The sequence below is a fragment of the Geospiza fortis genome, unplaced genomic scaffold, assembly GCF_000277835.1.
Source record: "Geospiza fortis unplaced genomic scaffold, GeoFor_1.0 scaffold424, whole genome shotgun sequence".
Classification (NCBI taxonomy): Eukaryota; Metazoa; Chordata; class Aves; order Passeriformes; family Thraupidae; genus Geospiza; species Geospiza fortis.
Window position 1 is genome coordinate 1,530,221 of NW_005054354.1, and position 20,238 is coordinate 1,550,458.

Consider the following 20,238-nt stretch of genomic DNA (forward strand, 5'->3'; position numbering starts at 1 on the left):
CGGCTTCACCGCTGGAAGGCACTGCGAGAGGTCAGTTCATGGGCACTGCTGCAAGGCTCCAGCACACACTGCTGGTCTCCAAAGTGCCTGTGCAGCTGGGGGCCTACAAATGCATCAATGACCTTAACAGGCCGTTGAGCCATTACCCCAGGTTTGCAGAACACTTAACAGGTCATTGACATGTAAACATGAAACTGCTGAATGTCAGGTACCTATTTCATTGCTATTACCTATTGCACGTGGGAATGTGCATGCGATGCCTGTGGGTGGACTGCAGGCAGGGCATGCACCCAGCATTGCAGTGGGCTACCTGCAAGAAGGCATTTGAGACATAAACTCACTCCTGCCAGATTCCAAATTGCCAGCTTTCAAATTTAAAATTCAGCATGAGGCTAGCCAAGAGGCTGAATATTGTGCTGAATACTCATTTTAATACCTGCAATTACCTTCAAGGAGTGTAGGTAAATGTGCCCTCTTTGCTGGTCATATTAGTTCCGTGTCACCGGAAAATTACTTTTCCCACATGTTCCAGCTTCATTCAGAGCACTGCTTCTCTTTTTTGTTTTGTACACTGGCAGCAGTATCACAGTTCAACATGGACATTGAAATTAGGTTTGCTTAGTTTGGTTTGGCTGGACTATACCTTGTCATTAATTTTTAAGAGGTTTTCTTCATGAAACCTGTTGAACTTTTCCTGCAGTGGTTTTAGACAATACAGTGTTTGGCTGTTCTACTTGTAGATGGCAAACATTAAAAATGGGAGACTGAAACACTTTTTGCCCTGTGGCTTTGCAGGATCTCCTTGGCTATATGATTATTCTCCCAGGGGAGGATAATAATGTTTCCATTTCCCATAGTAAAACAGATCAAAGACTGAGAAGCCTCTGGGTTGTTGTTGCTGCAGCTGCAGGACTGTGGGGGGTTGGGTTGCGGAGGCAGCAGTGGTAGGCAGGGTGGTTGAGCCCCCAGAGAGCCCCAAAAGCCCCCACCAGTTTGGGTAACAGCACAGCCACCAGCACCTTGAAGGAGCCATTACCCCAGGTTTGCAGAACATGTCAGACAGAGCATGGCTCAATACATATGTTACATCTACAATATGCAGTATTCTCTGAGTATACTTGAGGAATCATTGCTTTTTTGCCTTTTTTGCCACTTTTTTGCCTTTTTTGCCACTTTTTACTGTCATGCCAACCACTCTGTGTGTCTGGATGGAAATAGATGAATATATGTGTTGATAGGTAAATATACAGAATTTTTATATGGCAGCTTTTAGCTACCTATGCAGAGTATGTGTGATATGCCATATCATAATCTGCAGAGGATCAGGAACGGGACATCACGCCATGATCAATGTGATCAAGTGAAGCCAATTTATTGCAAAAAGCAAGCTATATTTATACTGTGTTCTATTGTTCATGCCTCAAGCTAATACATGATTGGTTAAATCCTTCTGTGCATGTGTTTTAAGCTTTCAGTTAATTTTTGTTTTTCTTCTTCACGCATCTCGCTGTGGTTTTCTTGTCTGCCTTTACATCCTGAACCGTCTGTTGCTGAGCATGTTCTTCTTCTTTCGTCTCCTTCAAGGGCATTGTGACCTTACTCAGTTTCTATGAAGACTGGATTGTGCATATATATATATATCCATTGTCTTGCAAAAACCCCTCAACCATAATCATTCAGTTTTAAATTGTTCCAGAGTAGGCGAAAGTCTTCGCAAACATTTATTGAAAGGAAAACATATGGCTTTTTGGTTTTGCTTCAGATTTTGAGAATGCAGCTCTGATTTTCCATTTTAGAACACCTTTGAAGCTTGAAATATCTCTACCAATTGATGGAGATAGCATTACAATGATCTGGAATATTAATTTCAAAGTATACATGTAAATTGATTCACCTGCATGAAGCACTTGACAATTTGTCCTGCTTTGTGTTGACTGCTTTGGCAGGTGCATGGATGGCTATTATGGAAACCCTCTGGATGGAGAACCCTGCCACCCATGCATGTGCCCAGGGCCGCCTACAAGCAATAGGTATTTTGCACATTCCTGTTACCAGGACTCCCAGTCTGCACAGCTTGTCTGTAATTGTCTCGAGGGATATTCAGGTATGAAGCAAAATAAAGACTGGTTTTGATACTACTTAAATTAATGTAAGAGAAAAAAAATTATCATCCTCCACCTGTCATGTGTTCCGAAATGACAATGACGTAATGCTAATAAAACAGCTAAGAGGAGTTAGCACTCGAGTTTACTGAAATTATGTGGCTAAGTTCTGACTAGGAAGAATGGGAATTGTGCAGTTAGTGTTTTCAAAAGGGATTCACCTATGTGGGTACAGTGAATTCATTTATTGTTCTGATGTCACTCTCTGGAAATCTCCTCCTTTCCAGGGTCATTACACTAATCTGGTGGGAACAGGGGGGGAGAACTGCAGTTGCTTGTTACCTCTGAAAAAGAAGCATTGCAAGCCCAAATGGGAATGACTAGGGCATCAAAAAGAGCTGATAAGATTTCCTAATCAGAGAAATTCTTTGACATTATGCCTTAAAGTGACTGCTTCATGGTTCAAATAGTCATTTTAGAAATGGGATTTCTGTTCTCAGCTGTCTGAAATGCAGATATTTTTGCAGTAAACTGATTCCTCATTTCCTAAGATCATGTTGACTTAGGTTGAATTCCTGAAGGGAAAGCTGAAGATATTTCCCTTCCTTTGGGCATTAGAAAGATCTGGTGGAAGCAAAGCTTAATGGGAATCACTGCTGAAAATTAAACCAATGCTGTCATCTTTACTTAGGCAAGGTTTCTTTATAAGTCAAGAGTGGTTTTGTTTGAGTAATTGCTGTAGGGTCAAAATTATGTTGGTGTTCACCCAGGGGGCTTCTGTCCTCACAAATCACTGCACTTCTCAGTTTTGGACGTTATTGCTCCTGCTCCTTTCCAGCAAGACTCTTGATCCCCTCTGTAGCAGTGTTCTCACTTTCTCAGAGATTGAGAAAAGCTCTGAGTCCTGAGGAGCACAGTGAAGGAAGAGAGGCTGAGGATGATCCAGTGGATGTGGTTCCAGAAACACCAGTCTGCCCAGAATGGTTTCTGAGATGCAGAGGTTGCGCCCAAATCAGGGCAGGCATTGAGACAAAGTGCAGTACTAGTTGTAATGCCAGCAAGGACAGAGCATCAGAGTTCATCTGAACTCCTGGGTATCCCCCACCCTCCAATGCTGCTGTTGGAGTGAAGGGCCAAGGAAAATCCTGCAAATATGGCTAACCCTGAGTACTGCCACTGAATGGACTTTGGTGGAAAAAGGTGTTTGGAGGTGTTATATGATGGGGCACCTAATTGTTCTTACTGAAAGGCCTTCCTTGGTATAAACAACTTGGGATGAGAAGGGTGTCTTACCATCAGATTTCAGTGGGGAAGATATAATTTAAACTGTTCAGAGAATTAAAGGGCAATGATCTCAAACAGGTGGATATTTTCCACTGGAAATGTGCATTTGAACAGACAGTCTGAATATTTTAATAATATTACTGGAAATTACATGTTTCACTTGAATTCCATCAGCCAACAATATTTTTACCGTCCTCTGACAGGCAATCAGTGTGACAAGTGTCCTAGTGGGTTCTACAAAAACCCCAGCAGCCCTGGGCTTGACTGTGCACCATGTCCCTGCAATAACAACATTGATTTGACAGACCCAGAGTCCTGTAACGGGGTCACTGGGGAATGCACCAAGTGTTTACACAACACCCATGGAGCAAACTGCCAGTTCTGCAAACCAGGTTATTTTGGCTCAGCCCTCAATCAAAGCTGTCAAAGTAAGTAAAAACACTGCAACTGTGTTTTACTACCAAGAAATGTTTTTAAAAAATAGGCTATAGGGAGAGGCTAGACCTTGGAGGGAGGACAAAACTGAAGAAGATAAATAGAGCAAAATATAAGAATCACAAATATATTTCTCTATCTACTAAATATAAATATATCAATGATACAAATAACTTAACATGGCATCTATTAAATTCTTTGTCATCCAACTCACTCTCATACTGAATGTCACTCCTAGGAAATACTCTATGTGAAATGAAAGCAGTACTCTCTGTTAGAAGAAAAAATGTGCATTCAGCTTATTCAGGAAGGAATCAAAAGTAAAGGAATCAGTGATAATTGTTTATCCATGTTGCTGGCTGATGCCAACTAAGTTCAGTTAGAGCTCAGTTAACCAGATGATCCCTTGCTGAACTTCCTGCCTTACCAGTTGTTTTCAGTAAGTGGCTAGAGAGAGAGCATTCAGGCAATTGAATAGATTCCATGAGGACACATCAGTAACTCAGCACTTTGAACAGAAGAGTAGGAGTGAAAGAAAAAGCAAGGCACAAGCTTCTTCCCAGTTTTTCTCTAAACTCATTTTCAGAGATGTGCCTGATTGAGGATTTAATTTTTATGGCCAAGATAACTATAAGTATAGTCAAGAAACAATTTTTCTGGGAATCTCTAAAATACAGTCCAAGCCCATCCCTTGTTCATTCTTGGAAGATGTCTGTTAGAAATTGTTAAGTAAGAACTTTTGGCTCCTTACAAGGAAGACTTCTTATCTTACTTGGCTTACTGGGGATTCCCACGCTGGATAATGCCTACTGTAAATCAACTTATCCTTGCCCAACATATTTAACATTGCATTCTAATAAGATTCAAAATACACTGAGCCTTCATTTTCTGTGCCTATCTTAAAAGGGTTGAACATTCACAGTAAGCTTTTTTCTCAAAGCCATATATGAGTTATTACAGAAAGACAGATAATGTGTATGAGATTAAACATGTTCAAGGTCACTAAAAGTAAACCTACAGCATGGGCTTTCTATCCAGCTCTGACTGGCCATCAGCTGTCTGTATTTCTGTCTGCTGTAGTAATTGTCCCTCTTTTTCCAGGCTGCACGTGCAATCTGGTAGGTGTTCAGCCTGCCCTGTGCCCAGGGGGGGACGCAGCCTGCCTGTGTGACCCAGCCACAGGAGCTTGTCCGTGCCTGCCCCATGTGCTGGGTGCCACGTGTGACCAGTGTGCCTCTGGCTACTGGGACCTGGCCAGTGGAAAAGGATGTCAGACCTGTGACTGTGATCCAAAGAACTCCCAAAGCAACCAGTGCAACCAGGCAAGGAAATTACCGTTTTCCAGAAACCGAGGTGCTGGTGTTTTGACATGGCAAAGTGGGGACCCTCTTATAAATGAAGATCGTTTTTTTGTCATATTCCCTAAAACCAAAAAATTCTTTGGAAGTTTGTAGTTGGTGCAATCACACTGTGAGTCATTAAATCAAAAGTGTTGTTGTGATAATGAGGCTTTGCAATTTCTCTTTGCATGTTTTTTTGTCAAGTGGATCTTAGAAATACATTGTAAAAAGATGTCACAGGAAAAAGCTGCCTCATAACTACGCATATAGGGAAGAAGGAAATCCAAGCTCGGACCCAAGAGTCTAATGAGTATTTTTTAAGTGTTTATCTTCATAAAGTAGCAGCTGTGGCCATTACATTAATCAAGCCTCATCTATCATACTCTAGAGTACCTTTTCTTATCTTTAATTCCTGTGCACAATTCTGGGCTAGAATGTAGAAAAAAATTAAACAGCATTTCAGAACAGAGAGGTGAAATTGTGGTCCCATGGAGTCAACAGCAATTCTGCCATTGACTTCAGAGCACCAGGAGCTTATCCTCAAATCTTGCTGATGTACTTGCACATTTTTCTTTCAATATGCTCTCTGTTCCAGTTTATTCAGTAGATTTATTATTTTTTATAGCAAATTTAGTTCTTGACTTCAAAGAAATACTAGCGGTTATCAAAGTTGTAATTCCCTGGAGTCTAATTTAATAGCTGAATTTCAAAATATTTTTTCTAGGGCAACTTGCATAATATATCCTCAAGGTTTTCAGTTACAATTGATGTATTGTGTGGTTTAAGTTGAAATGTTAAGATGAGTTCTTAGATCTAGCAAAAATAAAAAATAATTATTTTGCAAAGGAAAAGAATCCTCAGATCATTGTCAGAGGATGAGTTCCCAAACAGCATCAGTAGATTGGATCATACAAAATCTCTGACATTAGTTAAGCAAAGCCATTTCTCAGACTGCATTTTGTTTTCAGGATCTTCAGGAGGAAGGTAGGAAAGCTGGGCCAATACTGTGTAAACAAACCATGGTGTTCAAAGACTGAGCAAGCAGTGTTGCTGCAGGTCTTGTACAGCTGTAATAATGTATATCCAGCCCTATTGCTCCGCTGGAAGTTATTCCACCCTATCTGTCTTTACAGCTTACAGGCCAATGCCCATGTAAGCCAGGTTACAGTGGAAGATGCTGTAATGAATGTGAGGAAAACTACTTTGGCAATCCCCAGCTGCATTGCGTTTGTAAGTATTATTGCGTGGGACAACTGAATTAGGAACTGCCTCAACATAAATGCTCACCTTTTATATTCACAGAGGAAACAACGCATTCATGTAGAGAAACAGCCTTTCATATGTTTGTGTGTATGAGATGGACAAGTGCTTATATTATTTATCTATATTTTTATTTAAATGGTTAAGATGGAAGTCAGAGATGAAGAAGAGTCACTACTGTGCAGTCCACCTTGCTCTAGCTAAAACACTGCTTTGCTTTTATTATCTTGAAAAGCGTCTTTTTCATGCATTAATCCCACAGAAAAGGAACAACTGGATGTAACCTGCTGTTCCTTTCTTGCAGCGTGTGAGTGTAACCTGGAGGGGACCCGCCAGCCCACGTGTGACAAAGCCACCGGCGCGTGTAACTGCCGGGCTGGTGTCACCGGCCGGCTCTGCGACCAGTGCGCCCGCGGCTTTGAGAAGGACTTTCCCTCCTGCCCTCAGTGTCATCTTTGTTTTGATCAGTGGGATGCTGAAATTGCTGCTCTTGCTCAGACTGTGCAGGGCTTAATGAGGTTTGCAGCAAAGCTGGAAGCTAAAGGAGGACGAATGCCCAGCTGTGACTTGCGCTTCAAAGCCTTCGAAGATGCCATTTCTGAAACAGAACGCATTTTGAGACATCCTGTCCTTTCACTGGAGGCCCTTTCAGGCATCAGGGATTTTCAGGGCTACCTTCAGTAAGGGCTAGGTTGCTCCTGGAAAAATCCCTTAGCTGAAAAACTGTCTTCCCACAGACTCCACCAGCCATCCCTACATATCAAATCCCACTTCTGATCAGCACACAGATGCTGGTCCACTAAGTCACTGTTTTCAACAGATCTGTGAACAAAATAATCCTTAATATATGCCTAACCCATAGAGACATATAGTTAAATGCTGGAAATTTCCAATTCATACTTAAGGTTTTCTAAATAAGCCATATAATTAAATGTTTTTGCTTATTTGTAAATGTATCTCTTGCCCTCTAAAATGTTGTGTAACTTGGTTCTAGTTTAAGAACAATCTGATCTGACTTCTGCATAACTGTCTTATCCCCTTCAGACAAAAAGTTGCAGAGATGGATCCCCTTCACAGTTCACCCTTTGAATTTCCTGACCTTAACAAGAGCATAGAAGACATAGTAGAAGAAGCCAACCTAGTGTTTGAACTTCTACAACAAAAAATACATCTGCATCAAAGTTTTCAGTACATGAACTTCAAAGGTAAGTCAGCAATTAATTAAAATAGGTGGACATTTTCCCTAAAATTTTGGAATGCTTTCTCATAATTAAACCATACAACATTTTAAAGATCCCTTCGCTCCCTATGGTAGCACAAAAATGTTGACACTAATAACATTTTATACTGACTTTCCAAATTCTCTTTTGTCTTAAAATGCTGTGATTTCTAGCATCCCAAATTTCAGATGCACGCGCCAGGGTCACATCTGTCAGAAGTCTCATAAATCCAAATGCTTACATCAGGATACAAAAGAAACCCAGTTTCACAGTACAGACTCACATGCAGTGGAACAGCAAAGGATTCCCCCAGCACGTTTGACTCCTCTTAGGAATACTTAAAGAACCTTGTACAGGAACAGTTTATTTAATTAAAGCATTGTGTCATAGTGCAGCTTCCTAGTGTTCTCATGGGAAAATACTTGACTTTATGTGGGACAGAAGTAGCTCTCCATCATCAAAAAATGTGAAAGCAGAACTGAGCTCCTTGGCACTTTTGAAAGAATTACATCCTCTGTGTTTGAGTTTAGTCTCCATCAGCTGCTAATAGCTGTAATGATGATGTCCCACACTAGTTTCTGGAGAAAAATGGGGCTGTGTCAGGCAGGGATCTTGAACAGATGCTACACCACCCACAATGGCAGGAGACGGTCAGCAGAATCCTCTCCAAAGAGATGGCTGCCAAGATATGAACCCCCAGAAGACAGGGTGCTCACCGCAGAAGACACAGTCTACAAGCAGTGCACTCCCACTTACAGTTCCTCTGTGTTTCATTCAGGCAAGAAAAACTTGGCCCAGGCAAGTTGGGTTTTTGGTTTGGTTTGGTTTGGGGTTTTTTGTTTGTTTGTTTTAGTTTGTTTGTTTTAATAAAAAGAAAGGAAAAAGAAAAAAGAAGGAAAAGTCAACAAAATGCAAAGTGGAGGGAATGGGAGAGAGGAAAAGAGGGATTAACAAAGGTTTAGGGCTCCCGTGCCCTGTTGTACTTGGCAGCCCCCTGGGGCAGCTCCTCTGCAAGCAGCCAGCAGAGCTCTCCCAGGCTCCACTTCTCAATTCAACTGAGCCTTGCACAGACAGAAAGGCAGAAAGGCAGAAAGGCAAAGATAAATTAAATCCCAGGGAGAGCAGTGGACACAGAGCTGAAGCATCCATGGTGCTCTCTGGTCACATTCCAAACCCACTTAATCTTTTGGCCTCTGGAGACAGATAAACAGCCCTATAAAAAGCACGTGGGAGTGTGGGGAGGGGAAGACCTTGAATTTAAGATGAATTTCCTATCAAGGCCACAAATATTCATTGGTTCTGCTACCAAGCATATAATAGCACAAAAATAACATTTCCCTCAAGATAAACAGCTTTTCTGATACCCAGGGGAGAGACTGGCTCCTCCTTCCTTTCAGACCAGCAGCATATCCTATCTGTGGCTCTGCTTTTCCTCTCCTTTTTGCTGAGGCAGATTCACCATCTGGGGCACATCTGGCACTCGTGCCATAGACACACACACAGAATGAGCTCCTGACTGTCTCTGTGCAGAGGATCAGGAGTTGGAGTCTGCCTCACAGGCACACATTCAGCTAGATGACCTGGAAACATCAATATCTAATGATAAATTAAAACCACTGGAAAAACCAAGATGCAAGTGCCCTTAAAAGAATGTTTGCAGTCTATGAGATCTCATTAAATTATGGCTTTCCAGCATTGGCCCCTGGCTTTGCAGCAGCTGAGGTGCAGTAACACAGTGAGAGAAGCTTCCTAGGCTATAAATCAAGCCTGAGCTAAGACACTGTGTTTAATGTAAAGGAACTTGGAATCTCTGCAGCTCCATCAAAAACCAAATGTGGAAAATGCATTTAGGCCACTCAATGGAGAGCTGAACCACTGTGAAATATTCCTGCAATGGAATTGTCGCACAGAAAAAAATCTCTGGCTTAGACGAGGAGTTACAGCAATCTCTTGCCAGGTATTTTGTATTAAGAGCTAGCTTTAAACTGTATATTTTTTCCAAGAATTACAAGATAAATAAATAGCCCTGGTTCCACATGACAACTAACATTGTTCAGCTTCAATCAAAGCACAGCCAAGGGCTTTAGAGCCTGAATCAAAACACACAGGATTGAGTGTCTTGTCTTTGACTTCAACTCGTAACTGAGTCAGTTACCAGCACAAAGACAGATGTTAATCAGAGACCTCTAAGGCTTTTTCACTGCTGACACATCAATTCTGGCTCTGGACATATTTCTGCCTAGGAATGTGGGCACAAATCTGGGCTCTCCAGAGATCTGGGAAACCTCAACAGCAGCAGTAACAGCTTTAAATTATGTGTGTTGCAAAGGGCCTGAATCCTTTTCTCAGGGTATTAATCTGCGAAAAATATAATATTCTCCAACCCTTTTGAGCCTACTTAAGGAAAAGCTTTCACTAAACAAACAAGACTCTTGCTGGAAAGCATTTTTAGCCTGGCCTATTAGCTTATCATGGAAGTGTTTTTTTTTTTAAATTCATCAATCCTGAAACTGGATTTTCCAGAGGCAAAAAAGCCCTCATATATTCCCATTTGTAATATAAATTTTGGTCTTACTCTAGCAGACCACTTAACTCTTGGGTGCTATGCTGAGCAGAAAGGATGGTTATTTTCCTGACTCACAATCAGGCACCTGATTGTTTCATGACAACTGGCAGAAAGAGTTTTCCTGCTTAAAACATAATAAATGTCAGGAGCTTTTATTCAATCAACAATGCAGCAATGCATGAGCTACTGATGAATGCAGATCTGTAGCAGTTAGTGTCAATAATGGGATCTCTTTCATACTTCTAACTATTCTGTTGCCTTGTCAAACACCTTGGCATCCTGTGGATGACATAGGATCCACCATTTTTTCACCTAGTTTAGCAGGTTTTATGAGCATCAATAACTATTTCTATTTGGCAACTGGATAAGTAAAGGATTAAAAGGCTTGGCTGAGGAAAAGAAAGTTCCTGCCCTTTCCTGCTTCCCAAATTAAACACCAGTGAATCAGCTGTCACTCAGCAATTGTCCAGAATTCAAGCAAATGCACAAACTGAATGCAACCAAATGCAGTTGGTACTAAACCCTATTTCTGTTGGTACAGAGGCCATCAGCAACATTAGGAAACACTCTGAAGTATCACTGCTGGCAGAACAGAGGACCAGGGGGACAACCTCTGTTGTAAGACACTCAGAGTACACCAGGAACAAGGCCCTCGCTATGTTGGACCATCAGGTCTTTAACGCAAGCACTGTGCTGCAACAGCTCAGAATGATCAAAAGCCCTGACATCCAAGACTTGAATGAAAAGGTAGGTGCTGTGGATTTTGAATGAAAGCTTAAAAAACCCTAAAAAACAAAAACCTCTTTTTTTTTCTTTTCTTTTCTTTTTTTTTTTTTTTTTTTTATGTTGTAGTAGGTTTTATTTTAAAAGGATGCTTACATGCATCTTTAAGTCTGGGAAATGGCACTTCCTTGCCACAGCCAATCACATCAGAACAACTGCACTTCTCAGCTGTAGTTATTTCCAACATTCTGGAAGCCATTGTTCCCAGCACAAGGAACTGTTTCAGCACTCTCAAGTCTCAAGAGTCATCAGAGTAATTTCAGGAAGATTAAGGCAAACCTCCTCCATGAGTAAGTTAAACTAACCAGAGTGACTTTGTCCTGGAGCGGATGGGGAGTGCTCACATATCCTTTGTGTCACCTCTGGGAAAGAAGGGGATTTCTGTTCTTCTGCAGGCAGCAGTAAATACCTGATAGTACCAATTAATGACAAATCTGGAAGAGATCATCCACCTAAGCCTATAGGTTCCATATCTGTGTCAAAATACATGGAGGACTAGACATGGCACCTTGTTCTGTTAGAGATTACCTGGATCCTTTAGAAGAAGCCATTGATCCATGGGCTGGATATAGTTAGGGAATGGCTTCAGCCCTTTTGCTAAAGAAGAGTGAAGCAAGGGTCTTGGTGCAACTCTTGGAGCCTAACAAATGGCTCCTGCAAGGATGCTCAGAGCCATGGGTGCTGCCATTGCATCCTTCAAATCAGGGGAGAGGGACCTGTAATGGCAGTGATACCCATCTTTATAAAGACCAGATGCTGTGTCTTGGGGAATATCCTATCATATATCCAATGTTCACATGATGCCAAACATCTTCCTTCCCTCAGGAGTGTATCTCAGGCCCCCAGAGGAGTCTGGACATAAGCATCTTCCCTCTTGCAGGTCTGTGGTGTGCCAGGAGACCAGCCATGTGCCACAGCACCCTGTGGGGGAGCTTTGTGCCAGGACAATCATGGACTAAGGCATTGTGGTGGCCCAGACTGCAGTGGAGCTCTTCCTCTCTCCTCCGAGGCCTTCAGGAAAGCTGAGGAGACTGCTGTGATGCTAAATAACTTGACTACTCAGCTACGGGAACCTGAGAATCAGGTGCTGTATATCAAACCTACATTTGTTCAGTGAAATGGATGGAGGATGAGATTTGGGAGGTCACAAATCCAGAAAAACTCATCTGCTCTTTGGACAAAGACGGTGACATAGTGATGGACTCTGTCCCAGCATTATAGACCTATCATGATTCAGTACCAGGTGTCAGCGCCACCAAGAGATTGGCTTTATCTAGATCTTCTTCCTCATTGCTGCTGATTTCAAAAGTCATGGTGCCATGTTTCTATGGGAGTAGGTGGTTTCAGGCTAGAATTGTCCAAATTTTTACTGGGAAAGATTCAAATGGCACCATTTGTCAGCAGCCTGACATGCTTATTGCAATGGGATTACTGCTGTGCATGGTGTTAAGCTCTATTTATACAACTTCATACTACTCTTATGTTTGCCAATAAATTCCTTTTGAAAATAATTTCAAGATGAAGCTTTTCTGCCCCCAGTAACGTTTCGGAGGGCATCCATTAGTTGACTATACTGCACAGTAGCAGTGAATAATAATTCAAGCAAAGTGTGGCCAATGCAACATATGCCAGGGAAACAAAACAGACAAATCCCAAAGCAGCAGTAAGGAGTTTGTTCTTATTAACAGTCAGAGATGATGCCTGTTCCAGTTATAGGCAAAGCACATTTTCAGCAGAAATTACATTCTGCTGTGGCTTTGTCCTGTCCCTGCAGGATGCCTGGGCATCCATTTCCTCTTTTCAAAATGCCCTCGGCACTGCATCCCAGCCAGCCGGTCTGGAAATGAGCAGCTGGGGCACCGCCCTGGGGCCCCGGGGGCACCGCCGAGCCCGGGGAGCGCCTGCCGGGCTGCCGGGGCATCGCCTGCGGGGCACAAGCCTCAGGCACCTCCGTGGTAATCTGAGTGAACTATTCTGAGCCATTTCGGAAATAAAACCATCAGCATTTTCCTCACTGCATGGGGAAAGACCAAATCTCTTCCCTCTGCTGACCACAGATGTACCTGGGCCATTCTCGAAGGCAAAGCCCCTACCAAAGTAAAATACCATTGAAATTTGATAATTAGTCTAAAGTTCTCGTTAAAATTATCAAGAATACTAATTTAGTGGTGAAACATAACTTTTAAAGACAAGCCTTGAACTCTACCTTCCTTGTGTCCTCTTGTTAAGATTTATAGCAATTTGGAGGGGTGGGGAGGGTTTACATTCTCCATTTCAGGGAGGCTCCTGCCTTCCTTAGCAGATTCCTGTCTTTCCAAACTGAGACACCTCTTTAGCTGTTTTTTAACAGCAAGTCCAATATGAAATGACAAATGAAATTACACTTTCTCGAATCAGATCTGAATCTAATAAGATCTGCTTAGACCTGAATCTGATCACTGAAAAGCTACAGCACGGCAATAACTGTCAGTACTCTTTTTTAGAAACAGGAGGGGGCTGTGGTTTAGCAGGGGTTGCAGAGAGGAAAAAATGCATGATTTAGGCTTTTTCTGAGGCCAGATGAAGCCCAGGATGTAGCAGCTTCTGGAGTTCCCCAAAGAGGTCTCCTACGACTTTTCAAAGCCACATCAAGTGATTCCAGCTGAGGCTTGGATCGAAATTACCTTTGTGTCAGAGCCCAACTTGCAAAGCAGTGGCAGATAACCTCCAGAAAATGGCACTGCTGTTTCTAATAATATTTCCAGGTTAAAAGCATTAGAAAAATGGCAGAAGACAGCAAACTGAAAGGCTCACGATTTAATGGGCAACTGGAGACAGCTATCAATCAAATTGAAGTTGATGGAGAGATCACTAAGGAGTTCATCCAAAAAGTGAAAGACTTCTTGTTAGGTAAATATGCAATGTTCTTTTTGACTAATTTTTCATAAATATATTCCAATATAATACAGCATAATAGACAGCCAGAAGACCATCTATCTGTGTATGCATGAAATTTCTCATCTACTTCCTGAGCTGTGCAAACTATTTCAATCCCTCTTTTCTAGTGCTTCTTTGTCCCAGGTGACAGCACTTTGTATCAATTTTACAATATATCTGTTACATTCTGATTATCATCTTTTATTACTGAGTTTAATTTGAAGTAACTCTCTCTGTTCCTGGTTTATCTGAGTAAAGGACTACTAAAATAATTTCATACAATATATAATGGCCAGACATGTCCAATGCATCCTTAAATTGTTATTTCACCCCCTTCTTCCAGGCCCATAAATAGAGGCTCTCAGTAGGGAGCGTGGGAATTAGGACACATCCCACTCCATCCTCTCTATAAAGCTGTAACTCGAGGAATCAAAGGATTCTGGTAGAACTTCACAGATCTCATAAAAAAAAATAACAAAACAACTGTATCTACCCTAAAAATTTTCCACTCTCAGGATTGCAGAAAAACGCTGTAGGAAACAGATCCTGATTTTTTTTTACGAGATGCACATCAAAGGGTTCAAATGTGGCAGGATTTTCTGTAATCTCTTCAATGTAGCTGATCTCATAAATTTCTATGGATTGCAGTCTTTTGGCATTCATACCTCTATGTCCAAATGGGAGCAAGGGCAGAGGACAGAGGACTTCTTTTGTTCAGAAAAATTTACATTATTTTATTGATTTAGAAGATTTCAGTCCATTTGATTGCTTAAGAGTCTCAGATTTTTATTGATAGCCACTGAAAAGTCCATCTTTCACTCTTCTTTAATGTTTCTTAGTGGATAGACAGCATTTATTAACAATTTTAAAATATTTTTTTCAAATCTTTGTTTTGTTAATTTTAAGAACAGGAACAGCTGAGAAGCATACAGTTAAACATTATAAATACATTAAATCTTCTGTACTTGACATTGATGTGGATGGTGATTCTGGATGAATATATTTCTACAGAAAATAGCTCTCAGGAATGCACTACTGTTTGCACACTAAATGTCTTCTATTTAATTCTTGCTGACTTACTGTGTTGATTAACACAACTATTTAATATATCTCAACTGCTTTATCATACAAAGTCTTGTCTATAAATGGAAGTGATCAGAAGACAAAACTGATGATGTGGCTTCTGAAGACATTGACTAGTCTGTGTGTTCCTCTGCCTCTTAGCAAAGAGCAGGACAAGCTCGTTTGTAATGGGAATTGTCAAAATATGTTTTTTTTTCTACGGTAAATTCACATCCTATGCAAGTCTGACCCAAGTTCCCTCTGCAGCTTAGCCTTTCTCATTAACCAGCAAAGGAACCACTTTCTCAATATTATGGCAAATCCAGGGAAGGGATTACACCCACTGGCCAGCTTGGAAATCTCCATTCACACCCCAGCCCCACCAGCACCTCTTTGATCTGTGGGCCAAGGGAGAAATGGGCTCTGACACATCTAGCTGTGCTGGGCACTGATTTAAAGCCCTCCACAGGCTCTGTCCTACATCAGAATTTTAATAACTCAGTTCAAAGTGGGTTCAAATCCTCATTTCAGCCAGTTCTGACAACACTAACAGCAGTATCTGAAAGCATAATATTAAATTACAAAATGTTGGAGATAATTCTCTTACCCCCTTGCTGTGCCTGTCAGCTTTATTCTCCCACATAACTCAAAGGGTGGGCAGCCATAAAGACCATTTACAGGGAGGAAGGAGCTGCTTCAGGATCCTCTCAGCTCCATTTCTGTTGCAGATGAGAGTGCACCTCCAGAAGACATTGAGAAGGTGGCAAATTATGTTCTGCAAATAAACCTTCCCCTGACTCCACAAGAGCTCACAGGCATGCTTGGCAAACTCCAAAGCATTACAAACCACTGTGAGAAGTACAAACTGAATAACAAGAGAAACATAAAAAGGGAGGATGCTCAGACACTGCTGGTGGAGGCACGAGAAGCTGAGTAAGTAGAGTATTTCATGCTGGTGATGCTGGTGTGCCAGCTCCAGCTGGGGTGGTACTGTGCACAGCAGGACTGCTCCATTCCCCTGGCAGTATCCCAGTAACCCTGGGAGGAGAGTTCAGGTGGAGGTTCCACCTTGCCTTTTCCACAGGGCCTCTCCAGCAGGAAGGAGCCACTGCCACTCGTGCTGCAGGAGCCAACGTGCTGAAAGGAGCAGCTCCTGACAGCTCTTGGCTCCTCTGCCTGCTGAGCCACAGAGGCCAAAGCAGCTCCTTAACTCCACCTTGGACCTGGTGGAGCATTACATCTGGCTCACTGGGTGGTTTGAATAAGGGTGAGAAAGACCCAACAAGAGAAAAAACATGTTCACCCATGAGTGTTCCCTCCTAGCTGTGCACCACCAGGCAGCCAGCAGCATCCAGCCTCACCCTGAGTACAGCAACTCAGGTGCTCCCCAAAAAGCCCTTTTCTGAGGTTTTGCTTTACCAGTTTACCACAATTTTAATGGTTGTTGTTGGGCTTGAGGAAACACTCCTGTATGTCAGCATGGGTGTATTTGAAACATGTTCTTGCTTTGCTCACCACACCAAAATACTCCATGCAATTCCTTTTTTCCATTTTAGCAAAGCAGCTAAAGCTCTTCTGCCAGTGGATGAAATTAATAATAAACTAAAAAATGTTGTGAAGTCCCAAGGACACTCCAAAAGCACCATCATAAAGTCAAATGAAGAGATACAAAGCATCAGAACACAAATCTCTCAGGTATCCTGCTGCAAATATTTTAATTTATTTGCTAGATTTATTAGAAAGAGATACTTCATTCTGAAGTTTCCTTAATATAAACTTAAATAAACAAAACCAGAATGTGGCACAGATATGACACCAATTCCATACTGCTTAAGTATCTCTTAATCCACTGACAGTCTCTCATTACCACACTCCACAAGCTGGATGGATGTTGAATAAGAAATCACAGCCTTCAATTGCTCTGTTTTAGGCTGAGAACCAAGTGAACAAGACAAACAATAAACTAAATGACTTGTCAGCCAAACAGACTGAGATGGAAGATGAAAGTGCCACATGGCAGGCAAAAATGCTGATGAACAAGAATCAAGCTACAAAGGCAAGAGCAGAGGCAGAAGCAGCTCACAAGCAAGCCCAGAAAATGGATAATGTAAGCTCTTCTGTCATATGTTAAGGGGAAAAAACCCTCCTCCATGTTTAGTAGTATTTTTGCTTCAGAAGCATTGCCATGCTGTCATAAAAACTTTTAACATTTTCCGTATGCCATGCAGTGTAAAATGCCATGGTTAAGAAGAATTTGTGTTTTATTTTAAGGTTTCTGGCATACACTTCTGTTTGCTGGAATGACAGAAAACATACACATTTCTCTGGCTACTTCAAGACATTTTTCTTGCACTGTGTATAAGAGTTGTAGTCACCATGGGCACCAATAAACACAACAGAACAAATCACAAAACCAGATATTAAAATACATGAGTGATGGAAGCACCCAGACAATTCATCCTGTGCCGTTCTCCTTCAGAGAAAATTGCTGTGGGAGTTACTTGGAGTTTTTGATTGGCTTGCTTTCCAGTAGTTCAGTTTTTTGAAAATGCAGCTAAAAATTTGCTAAAATGGCAAGAACCAAGTACCCATACCACGAGCTTGGAACATGGCCATACTTCCAAGTTACAAGAACTGTAGGCAAAATCTAAACTGCAGCCTCAACAGCAACCTAGACCAGCAGGAAACAGATCAGCCAGTAAATATTACTGCAATTGAAAATGTAAAACCCCCAATGCTGCTACAGATAATTCATTAAATTTGAATTAAGCCTTATGGCAAAATGAAATTTACAGAAAAGCCCTATCAACAGAAGCAAAACCAGCATAAACTTAAATATCTTAAATAGTATTTTCTTTATATCCTTGCCCCTCCCTCTCCTTTAGATTACTCCACAGGCAGATTGTTTTAATTGATTTCTATCACGTTTTGCAATGCATTTTTCAATGTCTACAAATTAAGGATCTATTTTTTAATATTTAAGAGAATGGGGAATCTAAACTTTGGTTCAAAGAGGATGTTAAAAAAGTATTAAAACTTCCTTCTGTACACCAGATTAATTATGAGAGTCTCTTTAAGTAATGACATTTCGTTACAGGAATTTACTGACGTTAAAAGAAAGTACACCATTCTTCAAGAAAAGCTAAAAACCCAAGGACCTCCAAAAGTAACATTACAAAAAGTGAAGCAGTTGAAAGAAGAAGCAGAAAAACTGGCTGAAGAGACTGAAAAAAAGATAAAAAGAATAACAGGTGATATTCTCACTTCCACAGTGAGTGGTAAACACTGTGTAGTCATGAATGCAAGGCTGAAGTCCTTCCCCACAGACACTAACACACCAAGTTCACCCAAAATTAGGTTTAAAACAGTTTACCTGGTGAAAATCCCTGCCTGCATTTTAAAAGCAGTTGAATTGATTTGGCTTAGGTACTTTTTCTGACTTAAATAGATTGCTATAAGCAAAGGTTAAGAACTGTCCACACAGGGACCTGCAGAGATTTTCTTTAGTTTAAAAACAGGGCTATTGCAAAACCTGCATAAAAGCTGTCTGCAGATTTATCTGGAGGCCCTGATTTATGCATTTGCTTTGGGCACTTGGACCTTCTCTCCTTCCTCTTCGCTCTGTCTTTCCCCACGTCACCCAGGCAAGGGCTGGTGTGACAAAGCTGCAGGGCAGCTGTTTTCCATCAGCCCATACTTGCTCCCCTTCAGACATTATCTCTGAGCAATGGCAGAGCAAACCAGCTACAACTACAGCTTGTGGAGACTGAAGCTGACGTGCCCTGAATCTGGGAGGCCATGACTGTCAGGCAGAGGGGCCATGGGCACTCCAAGCAGAGCTGCTGTGGCTGTCCCGGCACACACTGCTGCTCACACAGGCTCAGAGGCTCACCAAAAAGGCGGAGCACATCTCATGTCCCTGCACACAGGGAACCTAATTCTCCTTGTAGTGGAGATCTGGGCATTCCCACTGAGAACCCTTAGGCCTAGGATCCTGCCAGGCTCAATGTCAGAAAATACCATGTAACATCAGCAAAACTGAAGCAGAAACTCTATCCCAGGAGAAAACTCTTCAGGACAGGATCCAAATAAATATTTTGAGCACAGACCTTGAAGAAAGGCATTAAGATCATCCAAGTCACTCCAAATGCCTGAATGATAAGGACATGAGAAACAGGCAGTGAATCTGTGGGTTTAACTCATTACCAATATGTTTACATTGGTGTAACTTCACAGGAACCAGCAGAAAACAGCTACACAAGTGAGGGAGACCTAAGCCCATCACACCCAAATTGTCTAGGCTTTACACACATCAGTGGACACACTGCTCCTCTGAGTGTTTCCATTTAAACCAAGTCCTTGAAGAGCTCCATGTCCTGTCCCATCCTAGCTGATGGACAAAAGCACATGCTGAGAAATTTATTTCTTCAAGGCTATTGTGCTCCTCTTGCTATCCAGAAGCCAGATTTTTCCCTCCAGTTGCACATATAACATTCCCCATTCAAAATGGGCTTATTGTCTCTAAAACTTATGAGAAAAGAAATGCTGCTAATCACTGGATTTTACTTACACAACAAATGTGAGCATCATTGCTCATATCAGTGCATGTCTCTGCTTTTCCAGATTTGGAGAAGAAGCTTCAGGAACTAAATCAAACCAAACAAGATAAGGCAGAGCAACTGAGACAACTAGAGGAACAAGTGATAGCCATTAAAAATGAAATCATGGAGCAGGAAAGCAAGTATGCAACATGCAAGAGCTAGGGTCTGAACAGACCATCAGGTAAAATGAAGCTGAAATCACCATGATTACCACGTCCTGAGCATCCTGGCACAGGCCACTGTCCTCTGGAAATGCATCTGAAGTGGCCTAGTGAATAATGTAACCTTTTTTTCTTTTTCTTCTTTTGTCCAGTTGAGTTTACACGGAAATAGAAAATACCTTGTAATAAACCATCTGATTTAGTAATCAGGTGTAGTCTTTGAGGGAGCTCTACAGTACACACCTGTGCACAGTCTAGGGCTTCCTGTGGTGGTGGGGCTGGAAATGCAAGAGGAGGATTGCCCAGGGAGCTGCTGGTAGCTGTCTCAAAGACAGACTCCCAACACCCCGTGTCTTCTGCCAACCCCTAAACCCGTGGTTGTGCCACCACCCTGCACAGGGCTGCCGAGGCTCAGATGGGGCCATGCAGGTGACACCCTGCGGGATCCTGTACCGGGATGCCCATGAAACCCTGTGGGATCCTGTACCGGGATGCCCATGAAACCCTG

The 20,238-nt window shown here is 41.9% G+C and overlaps 1 protein-coding gene across 2 annotated transcripts in view; it reads left to right on the forward strand.

Moving 5' to 3' along the window:
* The window catches only part of LAMB4 (laminin subunit beta 4), a 42,744-nt gene extending 22,787 nt beyond the window's left edge, over positions 1-19,957 (forward strand). The window contains exons 21-35 of one of the 2 annotated variants that reach the window (XM_031059038.1): positions 1-30; positions 1,947-2,104; positions 3,590-3,814; positions 4,923-5,143; positions 6,295-6,391; positions 6,726-7,101; positions 7,466-7,626; positions 10,749-10,954; positions 11,871-12,074; positions 13,735-13,879; positions 15,697-15,901; positions 16,525-16,663; positions 16,899-17,075; positions 18,066-18,219; positions 19,592-19,957. The exon at positions 1-30 is cut by the window's left edge and continues 148 nt beyond it. In XM_031059038.1, coding sequence (XP_030914898.1) covers positions 1-30; positions 1,947-2,104; positions 3,590-3,814; positions 4,923-5,143; positions 6,295-6,391; positions 6,726-7,101; positions 7,466-7,626; positions 10,749-10,954; positions 11,871-12,074; positions 13,735-13,879; positions 15,697-15,901; positions 16,525-16,663; positions 16,899-17,075; positions 18,066-18,219; positions 19,592-19,731 — 2,638 coding nt within the window. In that variant the 3' untranslated portion in view covers positions 19,732-19,957. Of the gene's footprint in view, positions 31-1,946; positions 2,105-3,589; positions 3,815-4,922; positions 5,144-6,294; positions 6,392-6,725; positions 7,102-7,465; positions 7,627-7,814; positions 8,063-10,748; positions 10,955-11,870; positions 12,075-13,734; positions 13,880-15,696; positions 15,902-16,524; positions 16,664-16,898; positions 17,076-18,065; positions 18,220-19,591 lie in introns of those variants that run through there. The other variant, XM_031059039.1, reaches the window with a different exon arrangement.
* Positions 19,958-20,238: the final 281 nt, after the last annotated feature.